General features: G+C 42.3%; 1 protein-coding gene across 2 annotated transcripts in view; it reads right to left on the bottom strand.

The window, feature by feature from the left end:
- LOC126281326 (homeobox protein CHOX-CAD) overlaps positions 1-22,364 on the bottom strand; it is a 312,230-nt gene that overhangs the window by 258,930 nt on the left and 30,936 nt on the right. The window contains exon 2 of one of the 2 annotated variants that reach the window (XM_049980182.1): positions 9,873-9,938. The exons of the other annotated variant lie outside the window; for it this stretch is intronic. Within the exon in view, the coding sequence (XP_049836139.1) occupies positions 9,873-9,938 (66 nt within the window). The remainder of the gene's footprint in view (positions 1-9,872; positions 9,939-22,364) is intronic. 2 annotated transcript variants of the gene reach the window in all.

The following is a 22,364-nucleotide window of genomic DNA, read 5'->3' as shown; positions in this document are numbered from 1 at the left end:
GAACGATGCCAGAACCAACTCGGCAGCTGGTGCAGCAGCACCTACTTAAGTCCAGATCTAGCTCTGAAAACTTACAATCTCTCTTGTCAAGTATTTCAATCAACAGCGACGTTGGCGGTGATAAAGACAACTCTGTAGATAAGAAAAAGCTTACTGCGACAAATTAAGACGTATGGCTCGTTTGTCTTGGTGGAAAGTAAACACAAATGTTTCTTCCTGTTGTGCGACAGTACACTTTTCTCCGCCATGTTCAACGGTAAGTTTGTAACCTTTCAGTGGGACGAGCTTAATGTACCACACCTTAAGAAACAGATCACAGCGATGCAACGTTAAAGTTTACGAAATACAACTTCCCGCTCTTAGAAATTTTCAGTTTGATTTTACTCATACAACAGTTTTTCTTTTTACTTCAATAACATGTACATCCAATATATATTCTAATTGTTAGTTACGAAAGTGCTTTGCGATAAAACTGATTTTCTTACATAAATAAAACAGCTAACAATTTTACGCAATTCTCTTGTCCTTTAGACACGATAATTACGTTTGTACCGTTCTGCTCCCTACTACAACACCAACAAGACAATCGGCCGTACTCCGATTTCGATTCCGGTGGAAATCCCGCCGAGAGGCGCTTAATTTACTGCCCTGCTGGGCGAAGACCATCATAAAGGAAGAAGTGTACAGGCCGTTTCTCATATCCTCGTGACCTCTATCGGGGAATGAACCCCCCTAAACGAGACCAGCCCCCAGACAGGGGCATGGCACGGTTACTCTACACCGTGATCATTATGCTCCACTGCGGCGCTAATACGCAAAGCTGAACGGAACGAATAGCGTCTCGAAAAGTGGTGAGCACATTCTTGTTGTTGTATTGTGTTCTTCAGCCCAAGACTTTGAGGTACGAGTATAATAAGGGGAGTTGTCATGACGACACATACTTAAAGCAGACTACCGCCATATTAGTGTGGCCAAACACTAGCTTCTGGTGGAAGTGTTTTGATAAAAAAAAAATGACAGCTTGCATCAGTTACAGGTCTGCTACAGTTTGGTTAAAATTGCTTGACAGTTGACGTCTGTCGCTTGCCACTACAGTGTTGCCACATCGGCTGCCAGCTGCCGCTCGGCTGTTAAGTGCCACAGAAATCGTGACACAGAAACCGGCGGGTCGCGTAAAAAAAGCCGTCAGTGTGTAACGTGCGTGGAGCGATGTTGAAAGCGACCGCCGCGAACTATGACGCAAATGGGAGATGCTCTGTCGACTGATTTTAAGAGACCAATGACTGAACCGCGGCAGACGACGCGTTTCGTTGGCCTGAATTTAAACCCGTGTCCTGACCTGACCACAACCTCGTGACGTTCAATGTATCCCAGGAAACAACATTCAATAATCCCTGGTAGAATCAAAATCACTATCGCTTTGTTCACGGCCTATTAAAGCTAACTTCTACGAGCAAACTCAAGACAAAAAAAATTCATTTTCAGTGCTACAAATCAAACTGTAATTTCTCGCTGTCATTCATTGGTTACATGAAAACCTTACTCTGGCCACGTGAACCGCTACTTTACCAACCGATAAGCAGTCCTGTTTCGCACTTGGCTGTAGATTGCAGACGATACTGGCAGATTCCAAAAGAAAAAAAAGAATGGCGTGAAGAAAGATAAGGGCAAATAAAAAAAGTCAATACGATAGTGAAAATGACGTGGCAACATATTACAGATTTAAAAAATGCTTTTCAATCAGTTGACTGAATAAAATAATAATGAAAATCTTTTGATTAGATTTAAAAATAAAAAAAATTCGCTGTCCTTCAGGAATTTCGAGTCTACGACTTACTATTCGACAAGTTTATGCGCCAACCACTCCACTACGACATTACTACCACGTTGTTACATTTATGGCTCATATTCCAGTAGCAACGATGAATGGCAGCCTTCAAAAATTTGCCTTCACATGATGTCGTGCGAAACTTTTCTAATGGAGCCGATCTCTGTAATTATAATAACTGTGTATGTGACGCTGAATCGCGTCTTGTGCGGAAGGATCTCCTCGTGTTTGATTAGTGATGTGCACACATAACTGTGTGTGTGTGTGTGTGTGTGTGTGTGCGTGTGTGTGTGTGTGTGTGTGTGTGTGTGTGTGTGTGTGTTGTTTTATGGTTATGACGTGTGATGAAATACGAAATTACAGGGCCAGTCTAGGAATTGGGATCCAAACACAACAATAAAGAAAGCCACAGAAGGTGAACCGATTAGTTGCGGCAGTTTGGCAACGGCGAACGGTTCGGGCTTGACGTTAAGCGCTCTAGTTGGAGGAAATCAGCTCCAGCTGGTAAAGTGCCATCTGTCAACAGCTGGTGAAGTGCCAACTGTCAAGTTATTTTAGTTGGAGTATAGTCTTCTTTTTTATAGTGTAAAGTGTAAGGGAATTTACATTTCATTTATATGCATATTACCTTATAATATACATGAATTTTAGTTATGCTGGTTACTTTCGCTGTTTTTTTTTCTTTTTTTCCATCCTGTAATTTTACCTTAGATTTCCTATCATTAGAACTTGTAATAATACTGGTTGGACGCTGTGAGAAGAAAATATTACAAATCGTCCATACACAGCAAAATATGTTTTCAGCAGCTGCGAGAAGAGGGCACAGACGGAATGGCAGTTTCGTCATTCAGTGTTAAGGAAGATGCTGGACAATGAAAGCATCTTGCTAATGTCACACACTTGGTTTTTTGGTTATTCGAAACTTGTAACAAAAACCAAAAATTGCGTTAACGAAGCCATATGTGTCCTATTGCTGGGTCAAATATGCCTTTAAGACTAGAAAAATGTCAGAAAATAACTTCCTGACACTGTGCTTTTCACGAAAATCGCTGTAATATGTACTATGGAAATTAACTGTTACGTGCACACCACAGAAATTCAGAACAAGAAGCAACTACGAACAGTAACCTGCTAACGTTTAGGGGCTCCTAGCACGGCGGACCGGCTTCAGACCAATGTACAGCGTTAAATCCGTAGCACCACCTGCCCTTACTGTACTTCCACAGTCCGAAGACCAGCTGGTGAGGATCTGAACGGTTGTCTACTGTGTGCGGGACTCTTCACCTCTGTGCCACTACTGCAACCGACGTCTGTTTCAACATGCTTGCTCTACTGAAATTTTGGTTTCCTTCTACAATTTTTACTCTCACACTTCCCTCTGCTATCAAAACTCACATTTCCTTGATGCCTCGAGATGTATCTTCTCAATAGATTTCTTCTTTTACTCGCATTGGGCTATAAATTAACTTTTTTCCCGATTACGTTCAGTACCTTCTCATTAACTAACCGATCTAGCCATATAATATTCTGCGTTCTTTTGTAGCATCACATTTTAAAAGCATCAATTCTATTCTTGTCCGAACTGTTCGTTATCCACGTTCCACTTCCGTACAGAGATATATCTCAGATCAAAATACCTTATGAAAACAATTCCAAACAATTAAATTTATTTACGATGTTAACAAATTTGTCTTTTTCATAAACGCTTTTGTTACTATTACCAGGGAGCATTTTATATCCTCTCTATTTGTGCCATCGTGTATTATTCTGCTCCCTTTTTCTAATGTAATTCCCTCAGCGTCAGCTGATTTAACCCGCCTACACACCACTATCCTTGGTTTACTCTTGTTGATATTTGTCTTATAACCACTTTCCCAGAAAATGTCTATTCTTTTCAGCTGCTCTTCCAAGCCCTTTGCCGTCTCTGATGAGGTTGTAATGTCATATACAAATCTTAAAGTTTTTAATTCATCCCCTTGAATTTGTGTAAATAATTTGTGTTATTATTTTTTCAACCGTGTCTTATGAAATCGACAGTTTGGTAATATTCATATGTGTTAGCAGCTCTCTTATAGCAACAATAAAACTGCAACAAGAGTAATGCATTGCGGTCTAATTATGACCTGACGAGGAGAGTATGTTAGGAAACGAGGCCTGAAAGTAACTGCCAAGTTTTGCTTTTCGGCAGCGAAAGAGCCGACGCTGGTAGAATTAGAAAGGATATAAAATTCAGACTGAAAATAAAGAGAAAAAGTTTCCTGGAAACGAGAACTGAACATCGAATATAAATTTACGTGTTAGCATGTTTATTATGAAACTATCTGTCTGGACTTGAAACGACAAGTAGTACAGAGTAAAAATGAACAGGACCTCTGGAGATTTGGTACTACAGTAGGACACTGGAGATTAAATAGGAAGATCGGTTAATGTACTGAATCTAACTGAGGAGAAAATAAATTCATGAGAAAAGTGAATTAAAAGAAACAATAAGTTGATGCAAAACATTTCGAGGCAATGACAATAGTTGATTTGATAATGGAATCAAAGAGTATAAAGTTAAGGCTAGGAATTTTTTCTGGGAGTTTCTGTTCGGAAGAGAGACATGCATAATAAACATTGCGACCACGAAGAGGATAGATGCTTTCCCTTTGTGACAATGCGGGAGTTAATTTTGTAATGGAAGAATGTGTGAGGAGTTAGATATTTTAGAACAAGACCTAAGTTCGAATGTAGTAACTTGATTCAAATCGAAATGAACAGACTTGTCCAGGATTTACTAGCGGTGGAAGCTGCGCCAAATCAATGTTCTTTGGACTCAAGACCAAAAGAACAGCCAAGAAGACGGAGTCCAAAGCATGTTACATTATCTCGGAATTTCGAGGGTAATATTTTGTGAGCATCAGCTCCCTACCGAAAGCCTTCTGGTAAGTATTTCACGCGCTCCTTTTTTTTAAATTACAAAATGAAAATGCAGGGTGAATGAACGAGGATTTGTTGCGTAAAAAAGGCAACTCAGCTGGCGCTTCCAGCAGAAGCGACTGGGGTGCTAAGCTGCGTGGAACCCATCTTCGAACTGATGACAACCACCACCACAACAACAACAACAACAACAACAACAACAACAACCTGCCAACGAACCAACCAACGCCTTATTCAGGCAGCAGAATGGTATCACTTGGTCAACTAAAAATACAAAACCACTGTAGACAGTCACGTTTATTGTTCTGCCCTTAGTGAGTGGTTATTACGAGGGACGTTGAGTAAGAAGTACGACACATTCTTTCTCGATCAGGTTTGACTAAAAAAAAAGAGTAATTTTTTGTGGGACATCGTGGAATATTCCCGCTTCAACCCCGATAGCTGCATGAAGTTCTGACAGGTGTCGGAGTTACTCGTAGCCTTCAAAATTGCCGTCTGCGACGGAGGTGCGTCCCTATCAGAGAGCTGACAATGAGTTTCTGTTGGCGGGAAACCAGAGCATCGCAGTTATTCACAGGCGCTTGCAGAATGTCTACAAAAACACGGTGAGTCGTTGGGCGAGGCGTTTGTTATTGCAAGAAGGTCGCACAAACATGTCCGATTTCCCGCGTGCCGGACGGCCGAGCACACAGCTGTGACTCCTGGAGTTCAGACTTCAGCCTGTTGGTCGCCACAAAAATGCAAATTAACTTCTCCTTCTCCATGACAATGCGAAGCCTAACGCAAGCTCGCGAACCCGAGAGGAGCTCATAAAATTTCATATTAGAACAAGTAAGCCCTCGGTCACAAATATTAAGTCAAAATGGACCAGGTTTCTACGCTACTACGAGCGTCGCCTTCAGAGTTAAATTAACTGTTCTAGAACATATTAGGTATATAATTGTTGTTGTTGTTGTGATCTTCAGTCCTGAGACTGGTTTGATGCAGCTCTCCATGCTACCCTATCCTGTGCAAGCTTCTTCATCTCCCAGTACTTAATGCAACCTACACCCTTCTGAACCTGCTTACTGTATTCATCTCTTGGTCTCCCTCTACGATTTTTACCCTCCACGCTGCCCTCCAATGCTAAATTTGTGATCCCTTGATGCCTCAGAACATGTCCTACTAACCGGTCCCTTCTTTTTGTCAAGTTGTGCCACAAACTCCACCCCAATTCTATTCAATACTTCACCATTAGTTATGTGATCTACCCATCTTATCTTCAGCATTCTTCTGTAGCACCACATTTCGAAAGCTTCTATTCTCTTCTTGTCCAAAATATTTATCGTCCATGTGTCACTTCCATACATGGCTATACTCCATACAAATACTTTCAGAAACGATTTCCTGACACTTAAATCTATACTCGATGTTAACAAATTTCTCTTCTTCAGAAACGCTTTCCTTGCTATTGCCAGTCTACATTTTATATCTCCTTTACTTCGACCATCATCAGTTATTTTGCCTCCCAAATAGCAAAATTCCTTTACTACTTTAAGTGCCTCATATCCTAATCTAATTCCCTCAGCATAACCCAACTTAATTCGACTACATTCCATTATCCTCGTTTTGCTTTTGTTGATGTTCATCTTATATCCTCCATTCAAGACACTGTCCATTCCGTTCAACTGCTCTTCCAAGTCCTTTGCTGCCTCTGACAGGATTACGATGTCATCGGATACCTCATAGTTTTTATTTCTTCTCCATGAATTTTAATACCTACTCCGAATTTTTCTTTTGTTTCCTTTTCTGCTTGCTCAATATACAGATTTAATAACATCGGGGAGAGGCTACAACCCTGTCTCACTCCCTTTCCCTGCTTCCCTTTCATGTCCCTCGACTCTTATAACTGCCATCTGGTTTCTGTACAAATTGTAAATAGCCTTTCGCTACCTGTATTTTACCACTGCCACCTTTACAATTTGAAAGAGAGTATTCCAGTCAACTTTGTCAAAAGCTTTCTCTAAGTCTACAAATGCTAGAAACGTAGGCTTGCCTTTCCTTAATTTTTCTTCTAAAATATGTCGTTAGGTCAGTATGGCCTCACGTGCTCCAATATTTCTACGGAATCGAAACTGATCTTCCCCGAGGTCGGCTTCTACCAGTTTTTCCATTCGTCTGTAAAGAATTCGTGTTAGTACTTTGCAGCTGTGACTTATTAAACTGATAGTTCGATAATTTTCACATCTGTCAACGCCTGCTTTCTTTGCGATTGGAGTATTAATAAAATTAAAGTTTGTACTGACAGAAAGAGATGCAGTACTTACAAGTCACAATTTAAAAAAAAATTAAGCCGGAAAGGCGGCGTCATGAATAGTTGTAAATAAGATGGCGAGCCGCTAAGGGCTGCTCGTACCTGAGTGAACAAGGGTTGCAACAAGACTGAGGTGCCCACGTTAGAGGGTGTGGGCACGTAATCATGGAGTTGCTACGAGGGCCATCTAGTAGCCGTAGAAACAACTAGGCTACTGTACATTCAAAATTAAACACATGAAATTGTGATGAAGCTGATTCAGGCATAACGTAAGCATTAACAATAATAGGATGAAGTTAAATATTTATCTGCTTTAAACAGAGATACATTTTGTAACGTAAAAAAAGTCAGTTATGACATACAAGAAAACAGCAAAGATGTAACAGGAAAACAAAATTTCGGCAAACTGCATGAGGAAATCTGAATCAAAGATCAAGCAATGGCTTTACACAGTCGAAAATGTTTTTATTTCGCAGCTGCAGCTGTTCGTTGAGAATGAGGCCATCATGACGAGTGAGACGTTTGAAAATTTCCAATTCCTCTAAAACATCTAACCTACGCGCCTTCTTTTCGGTATGCAGAATATTGCTTTCGCCTATGGCTTTAGGCACGTGCCCAGTAATTAAGAGATGATCGGCAAAGGATGAAGTTAGGGGACTGGTGCCTTTCTTTCTTAAAAGATGTTCTTTATATCTGATGGTGAAAGCACGTCCAGTTTGCCCTATATAACAGGACGAGCAGGTATCACAGATGATCTTATAAACGTCAGAACTTACTGTAGGGGAGCGAATGGATTTCGAATTATGAATGAAGTTTCTCTTCAGATTATTATTAGTAGAGAAGGCAACATTGCAGTTGTATTTGTTGCGAAGCATGCGCTGAATCTGATAGGAAATAGGTTCTACGAAAGGTATAGAAAAACTTTTTTTTTTGGTTACTTTCAGTGTATGGGGTGTTGAGCGTTGTAGTTCTTGCAGCTTTCTTTTTTAGGATATCGTCCACTATGTTAGGCGTATATTCATTATTGACTGCTACGGTTTTAAGTAAATTAATCTCCTCATTAAACTTTCCTGTAGAAAGTGGTATAGAGGTGGTTCGGTCAACGGCAGAGTGGACTGTTCTCCCTCGTCCATCCTACAGGCCGGATCTCGCATCTCCGACTTCCATCTGTTTGGCTCAATGAAGGACGCACTCCGCGGAAGCAGTACGTGGATGGTGGGGAGGTTATTGACCAAGCAAGACGTGGGCTCTGGCGTCGATTTGTAGAGTGCTGCCATGCGGCCTACGGACCCTCCCAGTAAGGAGGAGTTAAGGCCGTCCCATTGAGCGGAGATTGTGTTGAGAAATACGGTTTTGTAGCCCAAAGAGTGGGGAATAATATGATGTATTGGAATGCTCGACTCACATTCCGAAAAAAGTGTGTTGCATTATTTACTGAACACCCCCCCCCCCCCCCCCCGGAATATGTGTTTTGTTAACAGTTACAGACAAGCTTATCCTAAATTGTTCGTGTTTAATGCTATCGCTCGGATTAAAATCTGCTCCCCGCCATAAAGAAAGTGCTGCGTGTATTACTTATTCCAGTCTTCCCTACCCCTCCCCCCAACCCCCCCCCCCCCCCCCACTAACAGAGACGCACGGAAAGTCATCGAGTAAAACAAAAGTGATTTCTGGCGTTCCCCAAGGTAGTGTTATAGGCCCTTTGCTGTTCCTTATCTATATAAACGATTTGGGAGACAATCTGAGCAGCCGTCTTCGGTTGTTTGCAGATGAGGCTGTCGTTTATCGACTAATAAAGTCATCAAAAGATCAAAACAAACTGCAAAACGATTTAGAAAATATATCTGAATGGTGCGAAAAGTGGCAGTTGACCCTACATAACGAAAAGTGTGAGGTCATCCACATGAGTGCTAAAAGGAACTCGTTGAACTTCGGTTACACGATAAATCAGTCTAATCTAAAGTAGTTTCAACTAAATACCTAGATATTACAATTACGAACAACTTAAATTGGAAAGAACCCATAGGAAATGTTGTGGGGAAGGCTAAACAAGGCTGCGTTTCCTTGGCAGAACACTTAGAAAATGCAACAGACCTACTAAGGAGACTGCCTACACTACGCTTGTGAGACCTCTTTTAGAATACTGCTGCGCGGTGTGGGATCCTTATCATATAGGACTGACGGAGTACACCGAAAAAGTTCAAAGAAAGGCAGCACGTTTTGTATTATCGCGAAATATGTGAAAGAGTGTCACAGAAATGATACAGGATTTGGGCTGGAAATCATTAAAAGAAACGCGTTTTTCGTTGCGACGGAGTCTTCTCACGAAATTCCAATCACCAACTTTCTCCTCCGAATGCGAAAGTATTTTGTTGACACCGACCTACATAGGGCGGAACGATCACCACGATAAAATAAGGAAAATCAGAGCTCGTCCGGAAAGATATAGGTGTTCATTCTTCCCGCGCGCTGTACGAGATTGGAATTACAGAGAATTGTGAAGATGGTTCGATGAACCCTCTGCCAGGAACTTAAATGTGATTTGCAAAGTATCCACGTAGATGTAGATTCACACCTTCTCAGCGTTGTTCTCGCCTATAGAAACGATAGGGGTATACTTTTCGTGACAGTGTTATCTTTGCATATTGTTTGAAGATTTGCCAGCGTCGACTTAACGAAAGTCATGCAAATTACGATAGAGATGCACGAATCACACACAAGATGCAGTCCTCAACGTTAGTGTGCTACCGCTATTATGAGGAGCCGACAAAAACACAATTGATCGCCGTATGAAGTGTAATGTACGTGCAGAAATTCAGAGTGGGCACTCACCATCGTATAGCGTGTCTGTGTCTGCGCACCCTGGGGTTTGTGGCTCGTATGCAAAGTCGCTCGGGTCTGTGCAAAACAGAAGTACATGGTCAGGGGCGCAGATGTCGCTCGCGAGCGCAACAAACACAAATTGAAGAATGCAAACGCGCAACAGTGGCTCTACTTCCCCCGTCTGTCTGCGCAACAAGTCAGGCTGCGGGCTTAGAATCCAGTTCCCAAAAACCGGTAGAACATTCACCTCACACATACACATGTTCGATAGTTTGTTTCCGTGGACAGATTATTCAAATACAAGACACAACGTAGCCGTTCTGAATAGAATGACATTTCTGTCGAGCTGAAGATCACAGCGGTTGACTGTTCTGAAAATAATTTATTATACTGCACTATCACTTTTATTTCTAAGTAAATGAGCGTTTTCGGGAGGCATGCAGACAAATACGTTTAAAAACTGAAGGAAAAGTTACATACGTAAACTCGAAATTAAAATGCATCGATGCCCTCCGGTGATCGGACGGGAGAACATCTACATCATACAACTCGCTGAATATGTTCAGCGTTTCCTTTTAACAGTAATGTTCACTTTCCAGATACGTTCCACTCAATATTAAATTTTAAAGAATGTTTCATATATTTTTTAAAAAATTGTGTTATCTCATTAGCCTACTGTCATACTGTTTTACGTAACCAGCTTGTTAACATGTGTCACACCTATTTCTTAAAATATTGTAATTTCAGAATTCGTAATCTTGATTTATACATTATAGTGACATAAGTACTAATATATTCTGTGTTGAAAAGAATTACTGAAGAATTTTTTATCAAAATATGTCAACAGCACACTAAGAGTTACTCAGTAGCCGAACAGCGTAATACCTTTTATATATAGGACTCTTCTCGTGTGCAGGGCGTACATAAAGTCCGGAAACGATTTCAGTTATTGATTGCACAAGAACCAGATATTGTACAGATATCACACATATGTAATTTTTGAAGATATACCCTGATTTTTTTAAATGTTTATTTATTTATTTTGTGTATACCGCCACAGCTTAGTTTGGTAATTTGCCGATAGTCAGCGCTAGTCGCAAACATGGTGATTTCAGGTGCGGAACGAGCTTTCTGTGTGTTGGAGTTCGACAAAAACAAGTGTGCTACAGCGGTTCAACGGATGTTTAGAACCGAGTACGGTAAGAAGTCACCAACAAGGAAATCCATTCACCACTGGTGCCACAAATTCGTGATTCCCCAAAGTTAAACGCTTTCTGTGCGCCGGCCGCTGTGGCTGAGCGGTTCTTGACGCTTCACTCCGGAATCGCGCTGCTGATACGGTCGCAGGTTCGAATCCTGCCTCGGCATGGACGTGTGTGATGTCCTTAAGTTAGTTACGTTTAAGTAGTTCTAAGTCTAGGGGACTGATGACCTCAGATGTTAAGTCCCATAGTGCGTAGACCCATTTGAATCATGTTTTTCTTTTTTTTATGCCTTGTCACGTCGAAAACTGTACGGGCCATTCTTCTTCGCTGAGAGCACTGGCATTGGATATTCCTACTTGGGCATGTTGCAGCAATGGCTGATGCCCCAAATGCGATCGGACTCTCCGTTCATCTTTCATCGTGAAGTTCGTGGGTACCTGAACACGGAGCTGCCACATCGATGGATCAGCCGTGCTACAGAAGGGGACAGCTGTTTCATGAAATGGCCTCCCCGATCACCAGACCTCACTCCGTGTGACCTTCTTTCTGTGGGGACACATTAAAGATCTGGTGTATGTACCGCCTCTAGCACGTGATGTAGCAGAGCTCCGGGAGAGAATACGGGAAGCGACTGCCACAGTCGACGATGCCATGCTGGGACGGGTACGGAAAGAATTCGATTACCGTATTGACGTCTGCCGAGACACTCATGGTTCACATATCGAAAGTTTGTAAAAAAAAAAAAAAAACTTTCAGGGTTTTCTCTTCAAAATGCAATATGTATGACATCTGCACAATGTTCATTACTTGTGCAATAAATAATTGAAAGTGTTCCCTGTGTATTGACTGACAACGTGGGACTGAACCACGGCTCGTATTTTATGATATGTTATCACTATATTTCACTGCGTTTTATTGTATTTTACTTTTGACACAATCTGTGTAACTTCTTTTTTAATTTTCAAAACTTAGTTGTTTCATACATAGACCTATAACGACAACCGATTCCGGTCACTTCGTTTGAAATTAGTGTCACAGTGTCGGACAGATAAATTATTTCACAACATAGAGCAGGCTTTGCACCGTCGTGACTAGCATTTCCGATGTGCCGCTCAGGTGTAAGTTACTGCTCGCTGAAAACAGACCACGTGTAAGTGTCTGCAGCGCTCTGTGCCTTCGCTGTCTACACTCCTTGTAAGCACTGCATGTCACCTGAACACATTTATTCACTGTTTACAGGAGAAAACAACCAAACGCGTCGTAAGTAAGAAACTGGAAGTCGCATGACTGCTTACGCCGTGTGTTTTTTTGTGTTTTACGACGTTCATTGTGTTGTCTGTTCATTCTAAACAATAATGAGCTACAATTATTACAGCATTTGTTCGTTGCGTGCGGTAGACAGATTTGTGATGAAACACAACTAACGGAGAACTAGAGCTACATAGAGTGCGCTATCTAGCAACACAGAACACCTGCAACGTATACTCGAAACAAACTTCTGTGGTGTAGCGAAGCAACGCAGGTGACTCAGTAAAGTCAAGTCTTCGGATCCAGACTGAGAACAGCGGCGTAACTCGGCTGGCACACCGGACCCGCAGAGTATGAGGGGTTCCTGGCGCCCGAAACACACGGAGACAAAAACACGGAATAATTAAAATGAAAAAAATAGTAAAAGTTAAGATTTTCTCTAAATTAAAATAATCAAAATCGGTTTTGTACATCATGCTGACGCGAAGATGCGCGCGTCATTTAGTCAATCTTAGCAAGCAGACGACGCTGTGTGAAGTGTGTCTCTGTACCCGTAAACGGAATCAGGCGTAACGCGCGAAGTTAAAGATCAAAGACATGTTATAAATGGTTTAAATCTAGGGACCGGAGACTAGCGAATATCAGTCCGAAGCTGTACACCGTCTTCCGACTTCAGGCGAAACACCTACGCCTGTCAGCTGCTGCTCCGAGAGTCATCTTAGAGTGATCGCTTGGAACCTGCCGTATCAGATCAGGGTGCTGCTATCTATGACTTATCACAGAAATGAAAGAAAACACTAAACAATGACGACTGTAGCCTCAGGCCTGGCGCGCGGAGTGTCATTTGGCTGCCAGAGTTGGCAGCGGGAGGAATCGACATACTTTGCACCGGCACAGAGACGATAAAGGCGATTAACCTTATTTAATTACACGTAACGTGAAACAGCAATTTTACTGCAGTTAGTTCCGTCTATTATTATAAAACAAATTAATTTTGTAACAAAAATACACGGTAATGCTCGGAATTTGTCTGTTATGCGTTAGAAATTCTTATAACAATGTACTATCTCTTATTGTACGAGCATGGAGAATGTGTGTTTCAAGACATTACAGTGAGATATTCCACTTGACATAGAACATCTAGGCTATAGGAGCGGATACTGGAAGCAGCTGACACGGCAGCCTCGTACTGGAACGTATACTTCGTAATATTCCAGTTTATCTGTATTATATTACAACGTTTATAACTTCATTCTTCTCCAACACAAACTGCCTGGAACAAACCGAGACAAACAGTCTCGACGATTGGTTCGCGAACTTAAATAACTGTCAATATGACTGCAGTGTGGAAAATTTCCGTATTCATCTCACAAGAGGACCCTCCATACTGTAAATCACGGATTCTGGTGGGCTTCAAATATGTTGTAGAGGCACTTACCCTGATTACCTGGCTATCCGCGACGGGCGTTGGTTTTTGAGAAAATCGATTTTGAAGTTCATTGCGCACTATGTATACCTGTAATATTAGACTATTTCTAGCAAGTCAGCGTAGCGCAGCCGTAAAGGCTCACGGCTACCGCGCTGGAGGTACTGTGTTCGAATCCTGCTCGTGTATTTTTTTTTTCAAAATCGACCGAATTTTTCAATTTTATTTCAAAGAAAATCAACAATAAGTGTAATGTGTGCGAAATTATAAAAGGTATATTTAGTTATTAGTTTTTTTTCAAATATTCAATCCGTTTGTGGATCGCATAATATTCTCCCAATTCATCTTCTTCGTTGAAATCTGCCAATTAATCATCAATAATGGTCTGTCTTTCGGCAAACAGATCCTGTATTGTGATATATATCTCATCGACAATTGCAACGGAATTGGCAGAGATCACGCTAGGCGATGTATTCGTTACGAGGTTCAAATCGCGGAATAAACTTTCGGCTCATTCAATGGCATTTGTGATTTCGCCTTTTGATTTTTCGTCCAACTCCTCTACTTGTGGATTTTCTTCTGGATGCACTACTGCTCGAACACTTGGTTCTTCCATTTCACAGAATTTTTCTAACACACGGCACTAGAGACGCTATGCGAGCAACTGACGCTGTAGTTAGATGCGGACGTAAAGGAAAGCAACTCGCATTCTCATTGGCCTAGGAGCTGGGGTTCCCGTCACGGCTAACGGTATTCAGGGGAGAGGGGACGATAATGGGTGGAGATTGATTTCATGTAATACAAGAAGCGACCGCTGTACGGACATTTGGAACTCCAACTGTGAACCACAAACGGAATGAATATTTGAAAAAACTAATAACTGAATGTATCTTTTATAATTTAGCACACCTTACACTGTTTGTTAATAATCTTTGAAATAAAATTGAAAAATTCGGTCGATTTTGAAAAAAAAGTATACGAGCAGGATTTGAACACAGTACCTCCACCGCGGAAGCCGTGAGCTTTTACCTCTGCGCTACGCTCATTTGCTTGAAATATGTCTGATGTTACAGATATACAAAGTGCACAATGAACTTCAAAATCGATTTTCTCAAAAACCAAGGCCCGTCGCTAAGAAACGGGTTTGGCAGGTACTCACAAGGGAACCTCCCCATCGCACCCCCCTCAGATTTAGTTATAAGTTGGCACAGTGGATAGGCCATGAAAAACTGAACACAGATCAATCGAGAAAACAGGAAGAAGTTGTGTGAAACTATGAAAAAAATAAGCAAAATATACAAACTGACTAGTCCATGAGCAACATAGGCAACATCAAGGAGAGCCTGAGCTAAGGAGCGCCGTGGTCCCGTGGTTAGCGTGAGAAATTGTGGAACCAGAGGTCCTTGGTTCAAGTTTTCCCTCGAGTGAAAAGTTTGCTTTCTTTATTTTCGTAAAGTTATGATCTGTCCGTTCGTTCATTGACGTCTCTGTTCACTGTAATAAGTTTAGTGTCTATGTTTTGCGACCGCTCCGCGTTGGTCTACACACCCAAAAACTTGAAAACGTTAAAAACATAATTTTGACAGAGCACAGCGAAAACTGTGCGACTGTGAAACTGTTGCATTCATTTGTTGCAGTTTATGTGACAAACTCTTATGTTTTCATCACTTTTTTGGGAGTGATTATCACATCCACAAGAAAACCTAAATTCGCCAAGAGTACAAGTTAGGTGGGTATACAACATATTCCTATCATGTGACGCACATGCCGTCACCAGTGTCGTATACGATATATCAGACGTGTTTGCCTGTGGAGGAGTCGGTTGGCCTATGACCTTGCGATCAAATGTTTTCGGTTCCTATTGGAGAGGCACGTTCTTTCGTCTACTAATCGCACGGTTTTGCGGTGCGCTCGCAAAACACAGACACTAAACTTATTACAGTGAACAGAGACGTCAATGAACGAACGGACAGATAATAACTTCGCGAAAATAAACTTTTCACTCGAGGGAAGACTTGAACCAAGGACCTCTCGTTACGCAGCTACTCACGCTAACCACGGGACCACTGCGCTCCTGAGCTCACACTCTCCTTGATGCTGCCTATCTTGCACATGGACTACTCACTTTGTATATTTTGCTTATTCTTTTCGTAGTTCCACACAACTTCTTCCTGTTTTATCGACTGATATGTGTTCAGTTTTTCAGGGCCTATCCACTGTGCCAACTAAATCTGAGGGGGGTGCGATGGGGAGGTTCCCTTATCAGGGTAAGTGCATCTACAACATATCTGAAGCCCATCAGAATCCGTGTTTTACAGTTTGGAGGGTCCCCTTGTCAGTTAGGCGTCAGCAAAAAAATGCAATGGCTTTGGCGCCTGAGTTTTGGGTGCGACGTATCGGCAGGAATAAGACGTTTGTTGATGGCTTACCGCTGCTCCGCGTTTCTGCTGCGTTTTACGGATTTCTTAAGACTTCGCTGCAAGGGGACGGACACATTTGTATTTCTCGCCAGTCACTTCGTCTCAGATTGATGTTAAGCAACGGCGAGGTCCGATGCAAGCACTCTTCTATTGATGACAACTGGACACGATACGTCACTCGTCCAGAGCAAAGTCTCTAACGACTGGAAAAAGACGCTGGTGAATGCACTATATAAGAAGACTAACAGAACGGACCCGTAAGATTATAAGCCAGTATCCTTAGCTCAGTTTGCTGCACAGTTCTTGAATCAATTCTCAGTTCGAATATGTAATAAGTTTTCTCGAGACCGAGAAGCTTATGTTCACGAATCAGCAGTGTCTTAGAAAGCATTGCTCGTGCGAAACTCAGCTTGCCCTTTTCTCACATGATATACTACGAACTATGGAAAAAGGGCAGATTCCATACTTCTACATTTCAGAAAAGCATATGACACTGTGACCCACTGTAGACTGTTAAAGAAGGTACGAGCATATGGAATAGAAACTTTTTAAGGCTTTCGTGATCACTTGTTGACAAACTCCCTATTGGCTCCTGTCTCGGGTTCTTCGGCCGATGTTCATCTAATGATTTTACTGAAGTTTCGGCAGCACGAGTGGCTGGCATTGTCAAAGCTTCACCCTCCATTGCCGGTGGTGAACTGGAGCCGAGCTCGCGGCCGCAGACTATATGTAGCTGGCGCGCCAACGTCCGAGGGCTTCTCCGCGGTCATTTCCGGTGCGGTTCTCCTCTTGCTACCTGCGACGGTCGTTCGCTGCAGTACGGGAAGCCAGGATCCGTTTACCTTAAGGCTTTCCTCTTTCTTGTTGAAGCTGTTCGCGTGTTTTTGTATTTCTAGAGCTTCTCTGAACAAGCTCGTCTGATAGTGCTTCTGTCCGGCTGTATATTGCACAAACACGGCGTGAAGACGATTTTCAAACGGACAAGGAAGATCAAAGAGTGTCTTAGATCGGCAAAGGAGAAAAGGGACCCAATTTCAGTGTCGGGAATATACCGTATACCATACACATGTGGAAAAGTTTATGTCGGAATGACTGGACGATCAATTAACAGCAGGATCAAAGAACATAAGCGACATTGCAGGTTGGGGCAGCTGGAGAAATCGGCCGTGGCAGAGCACGCACTGAATGAGACAGACCACGTAATAAAATTCGCCGACACCGGCTTGGTCAGACAAACTGCAGAAATACAAAAACACGCGAGAATTTTCAACAAGAAAGAGGAAAGCCTTAAAGTAAACGGATCCTGGCTTACTGTACTGCAACGAACGACTGTCGCAGGTAGCAAGAGGAGAAATGCACTGGAAATGACCGCGGAGAAGCCCTCGGACGTTGGCGCGCCAGGTACATATAGTCTGCGGCCGCGAGCTCGGCTCCAGTTCACCACCGGCAATGGAGGGTGAAGCTTTGATAGTGCCAGCCACTCGTGCTGCCGAAACGTCAGTAAAATCATTAGATGAACATCGGCCGAAGAACCCGAGACAGGAGCCAATAGGCAGTTTGTCATACGGAACAGGTTCCTAGATACGTGAGTGGCTCAAGGACTTTTTAAATAATGGAACCCATTATGTTGTCCTCGGAAGCGAGTATTCATCAGAGAGAAGGATATCTTCAGGAGTGCCACACACAGGTGTGATAGGACCGCGGCTATTCTCTACATGCATTGGCGGATGTGGTGAGCAGCAACATGCGGTTGTTTGCGGACGATGCTGTGGCGTAAGGGAAAGTGCCGAAGTGCTGTGACTGTAGGAGGATACGAAATGACTTTGACAGACTTTCCAGTCGGTATGATGAATGGCAGCTAGCTCTGTTGTGGACAGTGTAAGTTATTGCGGATGAGTAGCGAAAACAAACCCGTAATCTACGGATCTGCATTAATTGTATCCTACTTGACACAGTCACATAATTTAAATATCTGTGCGTAACGCTGCAAAGCGATATGAAATCGAACGAGCATGTAAGGATTGTAGCAGGGAAGGCGAATGCTCGTCTTCTGTTTATTGGGAGAATTTTGGGAAAGTGTGGTTCACCTGTAAAGGAGACCCCAGATAAGTACGCTAGTGCGAGCTATTCCGAAGTAGTGCTCAAGTGTTTAGTATGCGCACCAGGTCAGATAAAAGGAAGATATCGAAGCCATTCAGAGGCGGGCTGCTAGGTTTGTTACCGGTAGGTTCGAACAACGCGCAAGTATTACGGAGATGTTTCGGAATCTCAAATAGAAATCCCTCGAGGGAAGGCGACGTTGTTTTCGAGGAACACTGTTGAGAAAATTTAGAGAATCAGCATTTGTAGCTGACTGCCGAACGATTCTACTGCCGCCGACATACATTGCGCCTAAGGACCACGAAGATAAGGCTCGAGAAATTACGGCTCATACGGAGGCATAAGGACAGTCGTTTATCACTCACTCTGTCTCCAAGAGGAACAGAAAAGAAAATGATTACTACTTGTGGTACAGAGTATCTTCCGCCAGGCACCATACGATGGCTTGCTGAATGCTTATATAGATATAGACGTAGATACGTCCTTTACGCTGAGAGGATACGAGGACAGAATCATCGCTTAATTAAGGAAACTATCCATCAATAATAGTAGGAGCGTAACTAGGCTGGGAAGATGTAGGCAGACACCCCGGGGGTAAGGTGCCTCTGCAATTTAAAAAAAGTAAGTAGAAATAAGAGACGATTAAAAGAAAAAGGCATCATGGAAAAAATAAGTAATGCCAGTCAAGTCTTGTCTATCGTTCTAACAAAGATATGCGAACTATACAGCTGCTGCACGAGGTCGAAGATCAGTCGGCATTAGGACGCGGGCATCAGTCAGCTGAGGCTACAGAACGAAAGGCTCCAGATGTGCGCAGCTGTTTCGGCCAGAGCTACGAAGGAGCAATCGCCACGAGTGGCGTACACAGTTGTGTGCAAAAAACAATGAAGTGACAATTTAAATTTAATCGTTGAAGCCGCAGCAGAGGCTACTAAAGAAACAGCACAGTATTTCTAAACCGTTGAGACCTTCTACAAATTTATTCGCTCACAGTGTCCTGCGGTGGTAGGATTTAAAACTTGTCTCGTGAGTATTTCCAAGGTGAAGCTGAAGACAGCAAATCCATCGCATTGGATTGGCAGATAAGAATTCATGTAAACACTTAGATTGAGACCCACTGACATTTTTAAGGCTCTGGCAAAGATAATTCATGAGAGCAAGAAACGTAGTGAGCGAACTGTAGCGATAGGTTTTAAAAAAGATAATCTTACTCTTTTCAGATCCAGTACGAACTACTAGTAAGAATCAATACAGCAGGTGAGGCCTAGCAGTGTGAGAGAACTGATGTTTCAGCTGCTCATGACTACTTAGCAGTGGCGCTTTCAAGTTGAGCGTCTAAAGCACCGTCGATGAGGAAGTCATTAGAGACGACGGAGAGCGAGAACTGGGTAAGGAAATGGGCCTTACCCACGTGAAAGCACCGTCGATGAGGAAGTCATTAGAGACGACGGAGAGCGAGAACTGGGTAAGGAAATGGGCCTTACCCACGTGAAAGGGACCATTCAGGCATTCCCCTCATGCGTTCTGGGCGAAACCACGGAAAATCTCAGACTGGATGGGAGGACAGGCATTTGACTGTCTGTAATTGAGTGTGAATTGCCTAACAAACGAGTTAAACGTGCAGAGAAACACTTCGAGTAACTTAGTGAGTGCGAGAAGCTAACAGTACCTGTAACTGGACTTTAAGGAACATTTTTTCACTCAATAATCGACATATACTCGCAACTTAATTCTTAGTTTTCAGGAATGATATATGTAACAGACGCATACGCAGCAATAGAGCGTTTTTTTTTCATATCTACCGCATGTGAGGAAAATCTAAAAACTGAAGCACCTAAGTTTTTCAATGGCTCTTCCATTTGCAGCACAAATAATGTCGATAAGAACATTACGCACAGTAGAGGCATAAAAAAGTTACGGCGTAGACGATTTAGCGGAGCTCATACAGAGTTACTACGACGAATGCACGGCCGTCGCGAATCATCAGAAAGCTACGCCTGTTGCAAAACCTGAGTGCTTTTTCTCCAGGCTTAAAATGAAAAAAAAAAATGCGTTCTGCAGTGACTGAGGCACGGTTCATCAGTTTTGCGGTACCATCAACAGCAGGAGCCTGTTGCGAATGATGTATTACCTCGAAGAAAACTGTCTATTGACACACAGTCAACATGGGTTTAGAAAACATCGTTCCTGTGAAACACAACTAGCTCTTTATTCACATGAAGTGTTGAGTGCTATTGACAAGGCATTTCAGATCGATTCCGTATTTCTGGATTTCCAGAAGGCCTTTGACACTGTTGCAAACATGCGGCTAGTAGTTAAATTGCCTGCTTATGGAATATCGTTTCAACTATGTGACTGGATTTGTGATTTCCTGTCAGAGAGGTCACAGTACGTAGTAATTGACGGAAAGACATTAAGTAAAACAGAAGTGATTTCTGGCGTTCCCCAATTTAGCGTTATAAACCAGGTGTTGACAGATGTGAAAATTAACGAACAATCAGTTTAATAAGCCACAGCTGCAAAATACTAACACGAATTCTTTACAGACGAATGGAAAAACTAGTAGAAGCCGAACTCGGGGAAGATCAGTTTGGATTCCGTAGAAATGTTGGAACAAGTGAGGCAATACTGACCTTACGACTTATCTTAGAAGAAAGATTAAGGAAAGGCAAACCTACGTTTCTAGCATTCGTAGACTTAGAGAAAGCTTTTGACAATGTTGACTGGAATACTCTCTTTCAAATTCTAAAGGTGGCAGGGGTAAAATACAGGGAGCGAAAGGCTATTTACAATTTGTACAAAAACCAGATGGCAGTCATAAGAGTCGAGGGACATGAAAGGGAAGCAGTTGTTGGGAAGGGGGTAAGACAGGGTTGTAGCCTCTCCCCGATGTTATTCAATCTGTATATTGAGCAAGCAGTAAAGGAAACAAAAGAAAAATTCGGGGTAGGTATTAAAATCCATGGAGAAGAAATAAAAACTTTGAGGTTCGCCGATGACATCGTAATTCTGTCAGAGACAGCAAAGGACTTGGAAGAGCAGTAGAATGGAATGGATAGTGTACTGAAAGAAGGATATAAGATGAACATCAACAAAAGCAAAACGAGGATAATGGAATGTAGTCGAATTAAGTCGGGGGATCCTGAGGGAATTAGATTAGGATATGAGACACTTAAAGTAGTAAAGGTGTTTTGCTATTTGGGGAGCAAAATAACTGATGATGGTCGAAGTAGAGAGGACATAAAATGTAGACTGGCAATGGGAAAGAAAGCGTTTCTGAAGAAGAGAGATTTGTTAACATCGAGTATAGATTTAAGTGTCAGGAAGTCATTTCTGAAAGTATTTGTATGAGTGTAGCCATGTATGGAAGTGAAACATGGACGATAAATAGTTTGGACAAGAAGAGAATAGAAGCTTTCGAAATGTGGTGCTACAGAAGAATGCTGAAGATTAGATGGGTAGATCACATAACTAATGAGGAAGTATTGAATAGGATTGGGGAGAAGAGAAGTTTGTGGCACAACTTGACCAGAAGAAGGGATTGGTTGGTAGGACATGTTCTGAGGCATCAAGGGATCACCAATTTAGTATTGGAGGGCAGTGTGGAGGGTAAAAATCGTAGAGGGAGACCAAGAGATGAATACACTAAGCAGATTCAGAAGGATGTAGGTTGCAGTAGGTACTGGGAGATGAAGAAACTTGCACAGGATAGAGTAGCATGGCGAGCTGCATCAAACCAGTCTCAGGACTGAAGACCACAACAACAACAACAGGCCCTTTGCTGTTACTTATCTATATAAACGATTTGGGAGACAATCTGAGAACCGTCTTAGGTTGTTTGCAGTCGTTTATCGACTGAAAAGTCATCAGAAGATCAAAACAAACTGCAAAACGATTTAGAAAAGATATCTCAATGGTGCGAAAATTGGCAGTTGACCCTAAATAACGAAAAGTGTGAGTTCATCCACATGAGTGCTAAAAGGAATCCGTTAAACTTCGGTTACATTATAAATCAGTCTAATCTAAAAGCCGTAAATTCAACTAAATAAACGAGGTATTACAGTTACGAACAACTTAAATTGGAAGGAACACACAGAAAATG

This window comes from Schistocerca gregaria, chromosome 7, assembly GCF_023897955.1.
Source record: "Schistocerca gregaria isolate iqSchGreg1 chromosome 7, iqSchGreg1.2, whole genome shotgun sequence".
Lineage (NCBI taxonomy): Eukaryota > Metazoa > Arthropoda > Insecta > Orthoptera > Acrididae > Schistocerca > Schistocerca gregaria.
The sequence above is the reverse complement of the archived record's forward strand: the minus strand, read 5'-3'. Positions and strand labels throughout refer to the sequence as shown.